The sequence below is a fragment of the Oratosquilla oratoria genome, chromosome 36 (assembly GCF_046742065.1).
Source record: "Oratosquilla oratoria isolate Oo_2021 chromosome 36, ASM4674206v1, whole genome shotgun sequence".
Lineage (NCBI taxonomy): Eukaryota > Metazoa > Arthropoda > Malacostraca > Stomatopoda > Squillidae > Oratosquilla > Oratosquilla oratoria.
In genome coordinates this window covers 34,284,032-34,304,031 of record NC_134812.1, presented here as the reverse complement: position 1 = coordinate 34,304,031, position 20,000 = coordinate 34,284,032, and the positions used below count along the sequence as shown (strand labels likewise).

The 20,000-nt window shown below is 41.9% G+C and overlaps 1 protein-coding gene across 1 annotated transcript in view; it reads right to left on the bottom strand.

Annotated features, from left to right (window-relative positions):
* LOC143018957 (uncharacterized) overlaps positions 1-20,000 on the bottom strand; it is a 194,824-nt gene that overhangs the window by 130,954 nt on the left and 43,870 nt on the right. Inside the window, exon 5 of the mRNA XM_076174588.1 lies at positions 18,877-18,975. Coding sequence (XP_076030703.1) covers positions 18,877-18,975 — 99 coding nt within the window. The remainder of the gene's footprint in view (positions 1-18,876; positions 18,976-20,000) is intronic.

The window sequence follows — 20,000 nt, the reverse complement described above, 5'->3', positions numbered from 1 at the left end:
CACGCTACTGTAACGTACTCCAATCTTGGATGAATTATTTTTTCGTTTAGTTTTTCATCATTTTCTACCATGTGGTGACACTCCACTTATGTCTCTCCTGTAATATTCTTAATGTGTATTTTCAGGTAAAAACAGTTTCACTGCTTATCAACACCTTCCTTCTGTCTGTAATTACTTGCAATCATCATCAGTTTTTAGTCTTCATAACCTTGACCCTCTACCGGGTACTAACTCCTTAAGTTTTATGACGTCAGTATTCTAAGAACCTTAGTGGGATCCCTAAAGACCAGAGTCTTGTAGTATTCTTTTATGATTAGAGACTAAATTCCACTCAAGAAAGAAAACTGGTCATTTCTAACTTCTAATGTCCTTCCGTTCTGCCTCTTTAAATCTCTTTAATCACCTCTATGAGTCTGATAAGAATATATGATCTTTACATCATCAATAAATAGACTGGTGTAATGATATTCCAACCCATCACGTCTTTAAAGTAAAACAAAAATATCAGCGGCGCCAACATCGAGCCCTGTGGAACCTCGCTAATCACTTCCCTACAACATGACACCTTATATTTTACAACCACCCTCATTAATATGTCCTTCAAGAAGTCCTTCATCCATCCCACAGAATCTCTTTAAATACTCTTGTATGTTACAATTCCCATCGTAATTTGTTACGAGAAACAGTAATTTGTTAAAAGCTTCATCCACTCATTCATTTCTCTTGTATCACATCGATCGTTCTTTAGTAAAAAATCAACAATCTTTAAGCGCATGACCTCCCTTTTCTGAATCTAAATCAGTTATCTGTAAAAAAAATTCCTTTATTCTAGATATTTTGTCCACCTGTCTTTCACAATTCTTACACAAAAGTTTGCTATCATGCTGGTCAAAGACACTAGTTTATAATTTAGGGATTTCTCCTTGTTTCCTCCCTTATAAACTGGAACCACATTGGCCCTTTTCCCATGTCTAGGCACTTTCCCCTCTTCTAGGGAATGCATAATAACCTCATGAATCTTTTTCATCAGTTGTTCTCCACAATTTGAGGTCCTATCAGGCACCGGTGCTCTTTTGTCCATACCTGGTTGGGGAGGGGGTGTTACCTAGTTGTATTATACAGGGAATGATCTACATTCATTTATGGTTTTAAATGGGAGTTGTCTTATTTTAGGCTATTCCAACGCATGTAGTCTTCTTCACTTTGTTCCCGTGAGTTCATGACACCTTCCCGACCTAAATCAATCCATCCTTTCTATCATTTTTCTCCAATCCTATCATTTACTTGGACACCACGATTAAGACGCCTGTCAGTCTTCTGTCTTATAGGAGGGCAGGTCTAATGGTTCTAACCTGTCCTAGTATGGTTTCTTCACTAGACCGGGGAACAACTTGGTTGCTGCTCTTAGTATTATTATTATAATTTTATTTTATTTTGTTATATAATATTCACTTTGTATAGAGACTCACCACCATCAATGCATACTCTAGTCTAGGATGGATTCCATACTCTAGGAGTGTTTTCACCATCTCTTTGTCCATGTAATTCAAAAGGTACTCTTATGTTCATCAACAATCTATACGTTTCGCCCACAATCGTGCTGACGAGTTTGCTGGGTGAAAGATTATCCACGACAAATATTCCTAGATCTCTTTCCTCATTTTTTAACTGCGTCATTTCCCACTAAGTCATTGGTGATGTTACTAATTTTACCCACTTCCAATAACTTGCCTTTGTTAGTGTTAAAGTTCATCTTCCACGCTTTACTCTAGATACATACTCTAATTAGTTTTGTAACAATTTACAGTCTTCTTTAAAGTCTATTCTCTTCATGGTCTTTGCGTCGTCTGCATACATTAGTGTAGTTTCTCGATCATTCCACCATAGCATCTACGGGTACCTGCACTGACATGTGGAACTCCATTAATCAATGTCCTCCGTCCTAACATTTTATCCTTTTATATTTTACTGCTATCCTCATATATCATTATCTCAGAAAACCCCTCATCCATTCAAAAATACTTCTGCTGAATCCTCCAATATCCTTTAATTTCCATAATGGTCATTTATGAGGTACTATATCGAAAGTTTTCTGCAGATCTAATTGCACACGATCCACTCAACCCTCTCTCGCGCAGCATGTCTGCTCTTGAATGACAGCTTAAAAGGTTCGATACAATCTTCCATTTCTGAAACCGATTTGACTTTGAGCCTTTTTTCATTCCAAGGAATTCAACCCACCTGTCGCTCACAATCGTCTCATATAATTTAGCTACCACGCTGGGCAGACAACCTATAGTTCAGAGATTCCTCCTTAATTTCTACTTTATGATTTGGCACAACTCTAGTCCAGTCCTGTGGTATTATTCTTTCTTCCAATGGACACATAATAAGGCTGCCAATCCTGTGCGTCAGTTGTCCCTTGAGTATCTGAAAGTCCAGGAATCCACTAATAATTTCTTAAACTAACTTTCCCATCCACACCCTTTTCCTCTGAGTTGATGCATCTTCATACACATCTCTTTCCACTCTTGGCTGAGCTATTCCATCCCTGTATATCAGTTTACCGTTGATAATCTTTTAGATTTTTTTTTATTCTACGAAATTTACCAATAATATTTTTCCTATTTTCCAAATTTCCTTTCTTCCTCTCTTCAGATCCTTGTGCATTTATTTCTTGTTATTTTATATTTTGCTTTGTTTTTCATTCTTTATTTTCTCTAGGCCATATCTCCGATGTTTTCGCTGTCTCATACTTCCTACTAAACCAATCCTTTATCTGGTTCATTTTCCAAGTAACCTTTGGCATGTATTCGTTCACATCAGAGTCGCAGAACCTTATAAAGGTTCCTCAATTCTTCACCGTTTCTCTTGTAATCATTACTTCCTTTCAATGTCCTTCAAAACAATCCCTGAGCTCTATGATAATTGCCTTCCCAAATCTGTGTCTACTTCGTCTGCACGATTCGTTATTTGGCTTCATATTCCCATCTACGAAATGAAGTTCAAGTGCTGCATGATCATTTTTTCCTATGGAACACATATATTCCTGCGAGCCAAAAACATCGGGTTCTTTGGAAAATAGCATCCCAGTTTTGCTGCCGTGTCTACTTCTATTACTTGTGTCACATCTTTGACCCGCTGAGTCATTGTATTATCTATCGCAATATTGACCTGACTACTATCTCAGAAATTTTCACTCATATTATTCCCCACTCTTCCCAACTCACCTCCTTACAGTTGAAGCTCCCACAAGAATTATAGTGTCACTTTGATCAATAACCTTTCCTATGGAAAGGGACATATCTGAAAAAAAATTCTCTATGTTTAAATCCATTCCAGTCTTTCGTCTTAGGGAGGGAGGGAGGTGGACACTACCATGAAGTTTCTTGTTTATCTCTCTGGTTCTGATTCTCAGATTTACTATTCTTGGCGTAGGTGTGTGGGTGTGGTGTAATTCTGTCTATATATATATATAGATATATATATATATTTATATAAATATATATATACCAAGAGCTTTTTCCCCTTATAAGGTAGATAGCCACGTCAAAAGCACGTACCTACTCCTACCCATTCCACTCCCCTACACAACTCTTTCTTCCCTCTCACCTCTCATTTTAGTTCCTTGTGGATGATGTGTCATACCTGTAACCCACTCACTGTCCTGGGTCAGAATCAATGTAGCAAGACACAGTACATCCACCGCAACACCACTTCACTTAATCGGTAACAACCCCCTTCCCTCCATTTTCTTCACCTCATTAAAAAAGAGAGAGAGAGAGAGAGAGAGAGAGAAGCAGATGAAAAATCCCTTCGGGCTGCGTCAAAATATCATTAACACAAAAGCAGCCCTAGCCCTCTCCCCACCTCCTCATAGAATCTCTTTTTTGCATCCGTTCCCAGATCCCTTCTCTCTTCCTCTCTTATGTTCCATATTCCTGGCCCGTACAGTGTTGTCAGCACAATCACTCCTTCATACAATCTCCTCTTAGCATCCATTCACAAATGTCTATTTCTCATTACACTTTTTAATCTACCAAGGCATTTACTAGCTTCTCTCAATCTACATTCTACCTCCACTCCTCCCTTTCCTGCAACATTTGCACCCAAGTATCTAAAACTATCCACTTCCTCCAGTCTCTCTCCCTTAAACCTCACTTCCAGTCTGCTGCCACTTTCACCCCTTGTACATCTCACCACCTTACTTTTACCCACATTTATCTTCAGCTTCCTTCTTTCACACACTCTCCCAAACTCTGTCACTAACTTCCTCAATTCCTCCTCTGATCCTGCTACAAGCGCAGTGTCGTCCGCAAACAACAGCTGGCTCACCTCCCACTTTTCTCCATTTTCTTTAACCATCTCCAATCCCTGACCCACCACCCTTGCATTTACCTCTCGCACCACCATGTATAAGTTGAACAGCCAGGGCGATATAACACATCCTTGACGAAGTCCCACCTTTACCTCAAACCACTCACTCTCTCCATTTCTAATCCTGACATATGCTCTACTACTCTCATAAAAACTCTTGACAGCTCCTAAAAGCTTTCCTCCTATCCCGTATATCTGCAAAACCTCCCACAGTGCCTTCCTGTCTACCCTGTCATAGGCCTTTTCCAGATCCATAAAAGCCCAAAAAGACACCCTCACCTTTTCCTATAGCTTTCTCACATATCTGTCCTACCACAAAAACCTGATCTACGCAACCTCTACCTTTCCTAAATCTACACTGTTCCTCTCCTAATCGTGTCAATCAAGATCCTCCCACAAGACTTCCCAACTACACTTAACAAGCTAATCCCTCTGAAACTACCACACTCACGCTTGTCCCCTTTTCCCTTGTAAAGTGGAACTATACAGGCACTTCTTCAGTCCTCCGGCACTCTACCCTCTCTCAAACAAACATTAAATAACCTCATCAGCCAGTCCATCATAACTGTACCTCCTTTTTTCAGACATTCTGCATGTCATCCATCCAGACCAGGTGCCTTACCTGCTCTCATCATCTTAACAACTGCCTTCACTTCATCCTTCCTTATTTCTCCTCCATTTCCCTCACTCATCACGATCATTTTCTTAGCACTTCCCACTGCAATTACCTTTCCCTCCCTATCCTCCTTCACATTTAGCAACTCCATAAAATACTCTGCCCATCTTCCTCTTACTGCCTTCTCTTCCATTATCATCTCTCCATCTGCACCTTTTACCTTTTCTTCTCTACTTGATTCGCCTCCTCTTCCTCTCTTAATTTCTTTCCAAAACATCTTTTTATTACTTTCAAAAATTTCTTTCACACTCTTACCCCATTTCACATCTGCTCTCCTCTTCGCCTCCTTTACCTTGTGCTTTACTTCTCTTCTCTTGTCTTTGTAATCCCTCTATGCACTCATTTAGATCTATCCAAAATAATAACAGTAATAATAATAACAGAATAATGATAATAATAGCAGAATGATAATAATAATGATAATAATAACAACAATAACAACAACAAAAATAGTAACAACAACAATAACAATAATAACAGTAACAATAATAATAATCATCATCATCATCATCACCATCACTGATACACTAACAATATATAACTCGTGTAGATTTTAAAACTAGTCTAATTTGAACACATAACGTGCAGGGGATTCTAGGTGTGTGTGTGTGTGGGGGGGTGTATTTACCTAGTTGTATCTTATGGGAAGGGGAGCTATGCTCGTGGTACCCCGTCTTGGTATCTCGCAGTGTCTAGTTTGTTCTTAAATTCGTGTACAGTTTTTGCACACACTATTGTTTTATCCAGTTTGTTCCAGATATGCACCACACTGTGTGGAATTTCTTTTTTTTTCAGGTCTCTTCTATATCTTTGAGTTTCTTATCATGTCCCCTTGAGTGTGTGTGATTCACCACGGTCTTGGATCACGTGTTGGACTCGTGATCGACATCTATTTCCCTCCCGCATGAGAGCTCAGAACTCATATATACGACCGATCTATGGGTAATGCGACCTTACACGCACACACACACACCCAACTCCCCGCCCACAACAGTTGGAGTAACGACTCGCAGCACAGCGATACTGAAAATATTTCAGCCATGTTGTGTGTGTGTGTGTGTGTGTGTGTGTGTGTGTGTGTGTGTGTGTGTGTGTGTGTGTGTGTGTGTGTGTGTGTGTGTGTGTGTGTGTGTGTGTGTGTGTGTGTGTGTGTGTGTGTGTGTGTGTGTGTGTGTGTGTGTGTGTGTGTGTGTGTGTGTCACCTTGGTCTTTGGATCACGTGTTGGACTCGTGATCGACAGCTATTTCCCTCCCGAAAGAGAGCTTAGAGCTCGTATGACCGATCTATGGGTAATGCTATGACCTTACACTCACACACACACCCAACTCCCCGCCCACGAGAGTTGGAGTAACGACTCGAGGCGCAGCGATACTGAATTAATTTCAGCCCTGGGCAGGATTCGAACCCAGTACCCCCGGTACCACCGTGCTGAGAGTCTGAGCCTCTACCAATTGCGCCACCGTGTGTGTGTGTGTGTGTGTGTGTGTGTGTGTGTGTGTTTATGTGACAACAAGAATTATATTCTGTCGTTTTAAACTAGCGCTTCTATTTTTAGGAATAATATTACGCCGAGGAGGTGGAATCAGAGAGATGGTAAAAAGGAAAGCAGAAGAAAAAGATAAAAGTTAAAAGGGACCAACACGGTTATGTGATAGGCGATTAGTCTTCAGCCATCAACGAATGTTGTGTGACTGGTCTGTAGGGCTGTCACTTTGGCCCCAAAATTATTGACTACCAACAAGGTGTCATCCCTTTGAATAATATCGCCAGTTAAAAGCAAAATAAAAAAATAAAATAAAATAAAAATAAAAAAAAATTATTACATGGTGCGAAAGGGGTAAGGCATTATAGAACTGTCGATGATATTTCGTGATAACACTTATGTTTGTGGATGCAGGTTAATAGATACTCAGTATGTAGTTCACAAAGAAATACTTTTATTAAGAACTTCATTCCCAAATTGTAGCTAAACAATTCGAACTATGCTATAAATAACAACTGTTTTTGTCAAAGTCTGAGTATACAAAGTCTGTCTACATCTATTGAAAATGTCCCCAAAGTCGACATGACGTCACGTCGCCTCCTTCCCCGAATGTGGACAGAATGTTTACTCAAACTTTACCTCTTAATAACATAACAGTTCACAACCAACAATGAAATAATTCACTAAAAATACTTTATTATTAAGTCACTTTGTAAAGGCACATCATGTACAAAGATGAAAAAAATAATCAGTCAGTTGCGATAATATTCACTTGACAGTTCCCAACATGAAGTTACTTCGTCATTAGAGCGAAGTCACAGTGACCACACTTTAACTTCAACGTCCCTCAAGGACGGGTTAGCCCCTTCGGGGCGAAATCCAACTCCTAGATGAACAAAGTCGTCTATCAATAGCGAAAACAAAATCCCTACAGAGTTTTTTACCATCAATTGAATAAAAAGTCATAAAGTTAAGTAATCTCAGCAACCTCGCGATGCATATATCCCACACCAGTTCTAGTATGTATTCACCATAGTTATGGTTTGCTGTTTATATCAGTGATATGAAATACCTCAAACTTATAAGTTTAGTTACAACAGAGTCCCTGAAGAAATAAACCAATATTTTGTCTTCCTTGACCAATCAGGATCGTTTCTTAATGACGTGTATTGGCCGAAGATGGGTCTGCGAGTGTTGTGATTGGCCAGAAAGCAAAGAAGGCGTGGCTTGTTTCGCCTGAGATTACGGCGATGACTACCCATCAGGGCGAATTTGCCTTCTTCTTGTTAACGTCATACGACTTTTTTCATCTTGCTAGTACCCTTGGTCAATGGACAAGACCTAAGATTCTCTGTATAGTACAACCATCGTCTTCTTTCTTTTTCATAACAATGGTATGTTAAATGCAGACATTATGTATGCAAATCTAGTTAAGAATCAAACTATTCTACATCACTCACGTAAGTCACAGAATATTAATATCAATTTTTCACTTCTTCAAAAATAGTTCCCCCTTATTTCCCCTAAAACTGCTGAAATTCCCAGTTAGACTGGATCACTTCACAAAATAACCTGACCTCTTTCTTACGAACTCTACAATCGTGCTTGAATGCTACATGTCCATTACGATTAATATATACTCTATTCTATCTACACAATGACTCCTGTAACGTCTGATAAGGCACATCTTCCAACCATTTAATTGGTTTTTATACTGAATAAGCTTGTACTCTCAACCAGCACTTTTCAACCTTTTTCCCCTTGCAGAGCGCAGTCATGGCGAACGGAACCAAGTGCATAAAAACTATTATTTACGAGTATCTTTATACGGAGCATACGTTGCTCTTGATCCCAGCGGTGTGCCGGGGAACAGGGATGACCCCTTGTCCATGAGATGCTAAGGCGAAAGGAACAATGGACGAGTTCTAGGGTGGGCGTGGGGTGGGCGCGGGGCGAGTATATGCTTTAACCTAATCCGCGCTTTACAAGGAAGAAAAGGCCTTTTGTTATATGTATGTACGTATTAGCCTCTTTCACTTTCATAAACTTACAGCTTACATGTCAAAAAACTCTTCATTGATTTTTCTGTAATCGGTTTAAGCAAAATAATAATAATAATAATAATAGTAATAACTTGTCGTTTCAAGTTTATCAACAAAGAAAAATTCGAATATGATATGAAACAAAAACTATTTAAGAAAAAAAAAATCTGCTTATGATCAACCTATCACTATCCCTCAATGGATCCCTAGTGCTCTGTGGAACTCCGATTAAGAAAAAATATTCTAGACTAGTTAGTGCACTTGTGGATCTGGCCTATCATTAACACACATTTCAAAGAACGAAAACAAAAAAAAAAGGCTAAACAGTACAAAAATCTAATGTCCGCCTCTGGTCGGCCCTCTCCGTCCGGAAAGAAAAGAAAGAGAAGTATGCCATTCCTCTTTTTTTTTTTTTTTTTTTTTTACGAGTCTAAACCATAAGCAGGTGGAAATTTGCCATGGCGAAGAGACACCTAGAGCCTCCTCCCAGTGGAAGTAAAGCTATAGCGCAACGGTTGGTTCTTACATAAAGTAACAGCATCCAAAAAGATGAGGCGTTTCGAAATATATATACAACTTTGCGTGGTCTCCTCGGGAGAAGAGGCATGCAGTCACAGTTCAGAAGAACAAAGGTCATGGGAATAACAATAGACGAGAGACAAAATGCAATGAGAGGGAAAGGCTGGAGTTCGTCAGAGTGAAAAGAAACGTTAATCATGTGGAAAATTTTGGCACTGCTCAGGAATACTGATTCAAGTGAGTCGTCCCAAACACGAGGCACGTACTCTGTATAGGGTCAGGAACTGAGTTGAAGTTTGGACATTTTAAAAGCAGTACAAAACCCCTCATTTCATTCGAGCTGCATCGTCAATAACTGAGGTACAGACTTACAGTTGAGTTTATTGAAGGATAAACCAAGAGTGTTTAATGTGTTGGAAGGAAAAAGTCATGTGTCATCAAAGAAAACGGGATAGCCCCGTGGAATATTTTGTGGAGGAGTGGAGAAATCGAGTCTAGGTAGCGATGAAAAACACCAAGTTTTCCTTGCCCCAGTCAGATACGATAAGGGTCTGAAGTCATGGGTTCTGCAGCGATCCCTCTCGAAGAACAGAACTCAGACTGATAAGGACGTCTGGAAAACGACGGAGACAAATGTAACGTTGCCAGGAAAAGTGTAAAGCATCTATGAACAAATGGTGATAAATTAGAGATAGAACTGAACCTAGCGGGATGCAAGAGGTCACAGGCATGGAGGAAGAGTAACAACCGTCTACAACAACAGCTAATGAACGAACAGAAAGTAAAGCAGCAGAAGTGAGTGATCAGAGAGAGGAATAGATAACGCAATAAGAGTAACTAAGAAATCAAAGCTATGTGCAGACTTCATCAAATGATTTTATATATCTAGTGCAAAATGATGGCTCTCACTATAATCCATCAAAGAAGACGATCTAGAGTTATACAAAGACGTTAGGTTTCAGTGCAGAAAACTGAAACCGCATCACCTACTAGAGAGCTAAAGGGTGGGCCAATGTCTCATACTCTCCCTTTTAAAAAATAACTCGAATATTCAAATGAAAAAAAAACAAGAAATCAAAGCTATAGGACGGTAGTCAGAGTCTTGAGACCTGTAACCTTTCTCTGGGACAGTTTGAGTGCATGCCTATTTCCAGCATAAAGCGTAGGAGGAAGTGACAGGTTGACACACAAAGACGAAAGAGTTTGCTTAGGCAGGGAGTCGGCACGGAGGCACAGTTTCCAAGAACGAGAGGGAATATTCCATCAGGGGCCGAATTTATAAAAGATCCTTACCCCTAAGTATAGACATAAATCTTCAAAATGGCGGAGATTTTACCTAAATCCCTATGTCGGCGACCTAAATGTCTATGTCAGCGACCTATTTGCTTATGTCGGCGACCTAAATGTTCTTATGTCTAGACATTCCTGACATAAGCATTTAGGTCGTAGATATAGGGATTTAGGTTAAAATCCGCCCTTTCGAAGATTTATGTCTAGACTTAGGGGTTAGAATCTTTTATAAATCCAACCCCAGGACCATAAGCCTTTTTAAAGCTCAGGTCAGATGAGGAAGGAAAAACTTCCTTTAAGGAATTTCGTGTGGAAGACGTGTAGCAAGAATTGTTCAAAATTATTTTGAAGAAACTAACAGAGGCAAATTTGTTTGTTTGTTTGTTTGTTTGTTTGTTTGTTTGTTTGTTCACCATGAAGAGAATACACGACACTGTCATCGCTACGAAAGATGTGAAGTGCAAATTAAATTATCAATTTTTCGGATATATTGCTGACTGGGTACCAGGCATCACGTGAAGAATTAGAAGTTATGATCATTGTTACTGGTGCAAGAATGTTCGACTCAGCATATGAAAATGCTCTGTGATGCTCAGGAGCTTGAATATCTTAAACAGCACGAGTATTTCGTCAGCAATAACCAGCGCTTCTATCCTCGGTGACATTAGAGCCCCAAAGAGGCCGTTTGACAACATGAGAACAAATGCGGTTAAGCCAGGTCTTATAGATTTGGGACTAAATAAGTGTGGACTGCATGCCTCCATTCCCAAAATCATCACGTCCCTCATACGCATTCCAGTCGCTGAGAGGTCGTTTTTACAGGAGCAATACTTGTTCCAGGGAAAAGCAACTATATATTGGATAATATAACAAAAGAGAGAAAGAGAGAGTGAAAGAGAGAGAGTGAAAGAGAGAGAGAGAGAGAGAGAGAGAGAGAGAGAGAGAGAGAGAGAGAGAGAGAGAGAGAGAGAGAGAGAGAGAGAGAGAGAGAGAGAGAGAGAGAGAGAGAGAGAGAGAGAGGGAGGGAGGAAGAGAGAGGAAGGGAAGGAGAGAAAGGGAGAGACGGAGGGAAGGAGAGAGAGAGAGAGAGAGAGAGAGAGAGAGAGAGAGAGAGAGAGAGAGAGAGAGAGAGAGAGAGAGAGAGAGAGAGAGGGAGGGAGGGAGGGAGGGAGGGAGGGAGGGAAGGAGAGAGAGAGAGAGAGAGAGAGAGAGAGAGAGAGAGAGAGAGAGAGAGAGAGAGAGAGAGAGAGAGAGAGAGAGAGAGAGAGAGAGAGAGAGAAGGCAGGAGGGAGGGAGGGAGGGATGGAGGGAGGGAGGGAGGGAGGGAGGGAAGGAGAGAGAGAGAGAGAGAGAGAGAGAGAGAGAGAGAGAGAGAGAGAGAGAGAGAGAGAGAGAGAGAGAGAGAGAGAGAGAGAGAGAGAGGGGGGGGGGGGATGAAGGGAGGGAGGGAGGGAGGGAGGGAGGGAGGGAGGGAGGGAAGGGGAGAGGGAGAGAGAGAGAGAGAGAGAGAGAGAGAGAGAGAGAGAGAGAGAGAGAGAGAGAGAGAGAGAGAGAGAGAGAGAGAGAGAGAGGGGGGGGGGATGAAGGGAGGGAGGGAGGGAGGGAGAGAGGAAAGGAGAGAGAAAGAGATAGAGAGAAAGAGATAGAGATAGAGAGAGAGAGAGAGAGAGAGAGAGAGAGAGAGAGAGGGAGGTAAGGAGGGAGGGGGGAGGGGAGAGAGGGAGGGGGGAGGGGAGAGAGAAAGAGAGGGAGGGAGAGAGAGAGAAAGAGAGAGTCAGAGAGAGAGAGAGAGACAGACAGAGACAGACAGACAGAGAGAGAGAGAGAGAGAGAGAGATCGGGAGAGGGAGTAGTAGAGGGAGAGGGAGAGAGAGAGGGGCAGAGAGATAGAGAGAGAGGGGCAGAGAGATAGAGAGAGACAGAGGCAAAGACAAAAAGAGAGAGAGAGAGAGAGTTTGATGACTTTTTGATCGTCATTATCGAAAAGCAGTAGACTGTGTGATACACGTAACTTCCACACGCTAAGCCTCAAGCTGATTGTTATCTATTATTTTTCATTCTGTTCTTTCTCCTTATTCCTGCTCCCTAAACTCTTTTGTATTTTTAAAGCTTCTTTAGCTTTGCCAAGTTTATCACTTTATCTAAACCCCGTTTATTAAACGAGACATGTTTTTTCACTAGTTATTGTGTTGATTTTTATTTGTAATCCTCAGATCTTACTGAATTGGAATTGTTCATTATTTCCTTTTTACTTCTTCTTCGTAAAAACTGCAATCCATTAAAATCCGAGAATGACAATCCAAAAATTTACATATTAGCGAAGATTTTTTTTCTTCTCTCGTTTAAAGAAAATGAGTATAGTGTCGTAGTCGGTCTTCCTTTGCATGTCACACCTACCCTCCCCGTTTGAAATTAACGACTTTCTACTCGACCCCTTTCCCTCCATCTTCCTCGAGTCGACAAGTATTTGTTTACAAGTGGAAGTGCTGTAGCATGATCTGATTCACATCTAACATTGATCCTTTCGTGCTTGTAGGCCATACACGTTGTGACCCAAATTAGGTGCGAGGTACTCTTCCGGTTAGTTATCTACATCATAATTGTCACTGCCCTCAAAACATTATCAATCTGCTGTCCACCATCTTCTTTCTTTTACGTCGTTTACTAATAAGGATCTATATCTTTCTTTCAATTTTTTAAAGGTGTTAACGTGATCTGAAACATTGCTTACCCGAACTTCGTCATTATCGCTTTGCCTCTATTTTGTTCACTATTGACAACCCGACTGGCCGTCTCTACAATGTTTTGGACCAAACGGATAGCGTAGTACCTAGGCACGTGCACAGTTTTCACTGTATTATCCTCTCTTCTTCCTGGTTCCTTACCAAAAATCGTGGCCATACTTGTTGCCACTTGAGCTTTGATATCGGAGAGAAGTTTTGTTAAGCGAATTTCAGTGAAAGGGTGGAACCTCTTCTTCACTTCTGAAACCTCTTTAGTAGTGGAACCATCCTTCGGAACATCGTCAAAACTTGACTGGACATTTCTACTGTCTTTGATACGGTCCTTTCTTTGAACGCGCTTGTCATTTATCTTTTTGTTGTTTAAATTGGTGGCTAACGGTACACCTTTTCCTCTTCTGCTCTTATTCTTTGATGAAAGATAAGAAGTTCGGCTGGTTTGTAAAAGATCGCGTTCTACATTCTCTACATCCCTTTCTCCGTCTTGCATGGCTGATCCCAACTGTCGTTTCTCTTTACCATCCATAGATTTCAGACTAGTATCATCATTATTCTTTTCCCTACCATCTATCTCGTCTACTTCCTTTGTTCTTTCTTTTTTGTCGAATCGCCGCTTTCCACTTCCGTCTGACCTTACAACGGAACCACCCTCCTCTCCATCCTCTTCCACCAGGCTGCTTAAGATTGCCCCAAGCTTCTTCGTCTTGGTGCTTGAGGTGAGGCCAAGGGAGCTTGGGTCCCCTGTAACACCTGTCGCCCCCTGACCAGGTGGAGCCGGGGAGGGGGCAGGAGTGGATGGCCTTTCTTTACCACTTTGCGTGGTACTCTTTGACAGTAGTGGGCGGTTCAGTATGTCTGGAAGACGGAGACTTGAGCGCGAATGGAATAGGTCCTCAGTTGCCGCCGCGTGAGGCTTATCTGGTTTAGAATCCGTACGCCCTCGCTGCATCCTCTGAAGGTGGCTCAGGTAAGCAAGACGGCCCCGACCTTTCGGAGCTCGACTCCCCAAGGCTGATGTGTATCTTTCCAAACTAGTGTCATCCTCCAGCCAACTTTTATGGCTTATTACTCTAACCGTGTACTTGTGACTATTTGCCCCAAGCTTGTTCAGCCGGAACAAAGGTACGCCACTTTTTCCTGCAACCGACCGACGAGGAACAGCAGAACTGGAAGACCCCTCCAGCTTGGGCAGTCGCACGCGACGACCTCGAGACAGACGCTTCTTGACAACAGAACCTGAAAACGGGATCATGTTTCCTCCGCCATCTCCTGTAAAACTGAAACTTTCTCCGAGATCGATGACATCGATTGCTTCGTGTCCTCCTTCTCGTCCTCCTCTTCCCCCTCCAGTGGCTCCTTTGTCCGGTGAGCCAGAGGAAGCGTTAACATGAGCTATTTCAAGTTCATCCCATTCCCCGACGGTCACCTTCTTGGGCGCGGGTCCAGAGGACTTCCCCGTAGCTTCCAGCTTATTTTGTCCTCCCCCTTCTTTCTTTCCTGCCGCGGTAGAAGAGGCTCTCGCCTCCGTTACCAGTTGCCTCCCTTCGGATCTACCATCAGATACTCCCTGATTAAGATCCTTCACTCCGCTTCTTTCGACTGCCTTCCCCCCACTCGCGCACCCCTCCGGTTCCGAGGTACTTGGCTGCTTCTCATCAACTGAGGAGGAGGTTGTTTTAAGCACGGGTGCAGGCGTGGGTATGACCGTTGGTGTCATGCTTGTTGTGGCTGTGTTGTGGTCCCCTCTCCCCTCACACCGTTTAACCGTCTCCAGATCGCTGTCAGTATGTGACGGCAACCCCTGCAGAGGGAGAGGGACTAGGTATCAGAATACTTCCTCCTTCCGGAGGCCAGATTCCCCCTTGATTATTATTATTCAGACATTGCGCTGGAAGAAGTGTCGCAAGGTGTGAAATCCCTGGATCGTATTCAATTACATTTGGCACAAGTCTACTCCCAGCACGTATGCGGTCACGCACGTTCTTTTCAACAGCTTAGTCTCCTTCGAATTTTTCTCCATCATGTGTCCGTTTGATTTCCATATTCTTTGAAACACGTCAATACAAGTGGCTGATTTCATAAGGGGATTGATCCTTTACTCACTGTCTGGTAGGAGAGACATTGCTAGCATTTTTCTGATATTTTTTTATGTCAAAACTGATCTGTTGGCGTGAGTTCGTACCAGTCGGACGCGTCGTGTCTTTCTCTATTCTCCCAAATGATAAATAAATAAATCAATCAATCAATCAAAAATCGTCTCCCCCACTCCCTCTCCCCCATGATCATTCCCCGTAAGCTCTTTTCAGTGAATATGAACTCTGCAGTTCAAACAATTATAAAAGTAAATAAAGTTATTTAAAAGTTCATATACTTGAACATCGTTTCTTGTACGCTGAGTAAAACTGTCGAATACAGAACCCAAGATGAGGAGTTTACGTCAGGGGACGCTTAGCAGCGAGCAGAGCGTGACGTCACGGACAGCCGGGGCGACTAGCAATCACCGTCAGCCGTTGGCATCTAACCATAGCCACCGAGCTACTTAGGCAAGATCGATACCAGTTTACTTTTACCTTCGACCCAAGTCTGAACTCACCCTCCCCCCCCCGTCCGACCCCGCCCTCTCTTAACTGAATAGAATCGTCCTGAATTAGCCAAGATAAAGATTTAAAGAAATCACGTCCCTAAGGCCAAAAAGTAACCTCTGACCCTCGATGCTGTTGCTGTTAAACATTAGTTTCTGTTTACAAAAAGGAAAATCATTATCAGCAAACTATTGTGTACAGATACACACTAAACAAATACATATATATATCAAACACGTCCGCAAATGTACGTGTCATGACCACACAAAATAATTTCGCCTCTGAGCTAGCAAGCAAGCAAGCAAGCATGGCATGGCATGGCAAGAATGGCAGTTATTCACATTCCGACGCGCTCACGTTGTCCGTTCCAGAAACCGCTGCCACTCGTGACGTCACGTCGTCCAACCAACCAAACTTCCCTCACAACATAAACAAAGCGTTTCATTAACCCTTCCCTCCCTCCGTCCTGGTGACGTCACCAAAGTCGTTAATATAGATCGAAATCTGGAAAGTGTGAATGGAGAACCTTGTCACAAAAGCGTCCTTTTAGTTGACATTAAACAGAAGAAAATATGTTGTGTACGTCCTCGACTTTTCGCTCTCTTCAGTAGTGACTACATAAAGTACTTTCACCTTTTCACTAAACCCCACTTACCTTCTCCTTCCACCCTATTTAAGTTCTCTATCGTCCTTGCAATCATTTAATCTCCCAGCATGCGTGTTCTCTCGTTTTCTTTTTCGTCTTCCTTCCTCCTCGTCTTCCTTCCTCCTCCTCTTCCTCCTCCTCCTACTTTTCCTCTCCCTCCTTCTTCCTTCCTACAAATCAAGCCTTCCTCCCCACACAGTATACCTGTAATCCCTTTATTATACTCTTACGTTCGCCTCCCTCCAACCCTCTTCATTTGACATCCCCCAATTTCCTTATTCTTTTCTCAACTCACCCCTCACTTCACATCACAATAAAAACGTCCTGATAAAGGTACCATAATCATTATAATTGTAACCTAATAATACTATCATAATTACATTATTTCATCAACACTATTTTACGCTCCCCACACCTTCCCCCCCCCCCACTGTCGCCTCAGCTCAAGCGCCCCTCGAAGCAAACGTGCTGCAAGACATAAAGAGGACTGAAATAATGAGCTTGGTACAAAGTAATATATTGCTGTATTGATCAGCAGCCACTGGATACCTAGAAAGGAGAACAGCTGCAACAACAGGAGGTACGAAACGCCAGAGCCTACTTCAAACACGAAAAGAAGAACAGGAATAATGAAACTATGAAAGTATACGTGTTACGACATATGTACCAGAGCCTCTGTTACATTTTCCTTTTTTTCTCAACACAAGTACGAAGACGTGCACACATGCACACATACGCACACATACACAAACGCACACACAGTATATATATATATATATATATTCATACATCACCTATCATCTCCACCCACAAAGTTGTCTAACCTTCTCTCAAAACAACCAATAGTTTCTGCGCTCACTACATGGTAACTAAGTCTATTCCATTTACTGACCACTATTGGTTAACCAGTTCTTGCCTAGTTCCTTTTTAAATCTAAGTCTGCCCAATTGAAATCCATTCCTGCGAGTCCTGTCTTGTTGCCTTAATATGATGACTTTGTCTGTATCACCTTTGTTAAATCCCTTGATACACTTGAACACCTCTATTAGATCACCCCGCAATCTGCGTCATTCTAGAAAGTGTCGATGAAGGTGTCTAAGCCAGACCTCGTAAGGTAAATTTCTGAGCCCATGTATCCTTTTGGTCCTTCTCCTCTGTATTGATTCCAGTGGATTGATATCCATTCTATAGGACGGAAGCCAAATTGTACCGCATAGTCAAGGTCGGGTCTAACTAACTAACTGACGCCAGATAGAGTTTGACAGCTACCTCTCCGCTTTTATTCGTAATCGTCCTAGCAAAGAAACCTAATGTCCACTCTGCTCTATTCCTGGCGCTAATGCACTGTGTGTGTGTGTGTGTGTGTGTGTGTGTGTGTGTGTGTGTGTGTGTGTGTGTGTGTGTGTGTGTGTGTGTGTGTGTGTGTGTGTGTGTGTGTGTGTGTGTGTGTGTGTGTGTGTGTGTGTGTGTGTGTGTGTGTGTGTGTGTGTGTGTGTGTGTGTGTGCGTATATGCATATATACACTCATTAATTTGTACGCTGATAACGCTAAATTCATGGGGGGGAAAAGAAAAATGCTGAGGGGCGTAAACTGTCGCAGGAAGATCTAGATAAGGTTTGCAAATGGAGCCGGGAGTGGAAGATGAAGTTAAGTGCAGAGTACAAGAAATGATTGTCATGACGTCATGTGACGACAGAAAGAAAATATCAATAACCACAAAAGAGGAAAAGGATCTGAGTGTCTTCATTATGAATTATTTGTCGCCCAAAAAACTTTAAAAAGCATAATGGACATACATACATACATACACACATACATACATAGATACACACACACACACATAAATGCATACACACATACACATACATATGCACACACATACTGTACACACACACACATACATACACAAATACATACACACATGCATACACATACTTACATACACATACACACATACACACACACAAGGTATGAAGGAAAAATATTAATGGAGACAGACGGGCTCCAAGCATACTTTCTATCCTGTATATCACAATTAGGTAAATACATATGTACATACACACACGAATACCTACACATACGCACATGCATACACCCACCAATATTCACACATATGCACACACACACACACAAACACACATATATACACATACCCAAAATTGTCTGTTGCTAAACGTTATGTTTCAGTAGACGGTTGCTTGCTGTTACACGCGAGTAAAGTTACACAGTGCAGATGTTCTTGACCGGCGGGGAAAATCAGTTTCACAGGAACAATGCGATTTCTACACTCCTATCGATCATGGCAATAGATACTATGATTAACACAGTAAAAGGCTAAACTAATGGTTTGCTCTAGTTGCCAGTAAGTAATTTTATTCAGATTTTATTTTCATCCGGGGCTTTGAGGACGCGGATGCACCACGGAAATTAAATCACTTGAAGGCAATTATATAAAAAAGAAAAAGATCAATCAGGTAAGGAAGGGGTCAAGAATCATTTCTCCATGCAGGTTACTTACATTGTCCGTGACTTCGAGTGACTCGGGATAGTCGCTGCTGAGGTAGTCGACGACTTTGGTGTGCCCGCCTTGGACAGCCTTGTGCAGCAGACCTGTGCCCTGAAGCACAAGAAGGAAGAAGGATTTGTAAGCTCGATGATCCACGATAACGTGTGTCGCAAGTGAGAAAATGGGAGAATACATCATTTTCCATGTTCGCATTTACTTTGTGTCGTGACGTCATGTCGTCTACCAGGGGTTCCCCTGAAATGTTCCTGCTGTTATTGTCATCTTCAAGTCTGAATGCTGCTGTTCTGTTACAAACGTTGCCTTACCATGATCCACTCATTTTCACTCCCATTTTCTTATCTTTATACATATATATATATATATATATATATATATATATATTATATATATATATATATATATATTCTTAATTAAAGGCGCGTGATCATGGAACCAATTGCAGACAGCAAATTGTTTACTGAAATTCGTTCATGTGGTTAACAGTCTAGTCAATATCAATACTTCACTCTCTAAAATATTCATAGTCAAACGAGCACTGGCAAAATCTACAACTTTTTCCAGTATACAATGTGATCTTGTATGCGTTTATATGTGTGCGTGTATGTGTGTGTGTGTAAGTGTGTGTGTGTGTGTGTGTGTGTGTGTGTGTGTGTGTGTGTGTGTGTGTGTGTGTGTGTGTGTGTGTGTGTGTGTGTGTGTGTGTGTGTGTGTGTGTGCATGTGTGTGTGTGTGTGTGCATGTGTGTGTGTGCATGTGTGTGTGTGTGTGTGCATGTGTGTGTGTGTGTGTGTGTGTGTGTGTGTGTGTGTGTGTGTGTGTGCATGTGTATGTATGTGTGTGTGTTGTGTGTTCATGAGTGTATGTGTGTGTGCATGTGTGTGTATGTGTGTGCATGTGTGTGTGTATTGTGTGCGCGCGTGTGTGTGTTCATGTGTGTATGTGTGTGTGCATGTGTGTGCGTGTGTATGTTTGTGCATGTGTGTATATGTGTGTGCATAAGTGTGTGCATGTGTGTATATGTGTGTGCATAAGTGTGTGCATGTGTGTGTGTGTGTATACACCGAATTATGTCTTCATGAGTTGCTGCAGAACCAACCTATCCCTTGCGGACGATG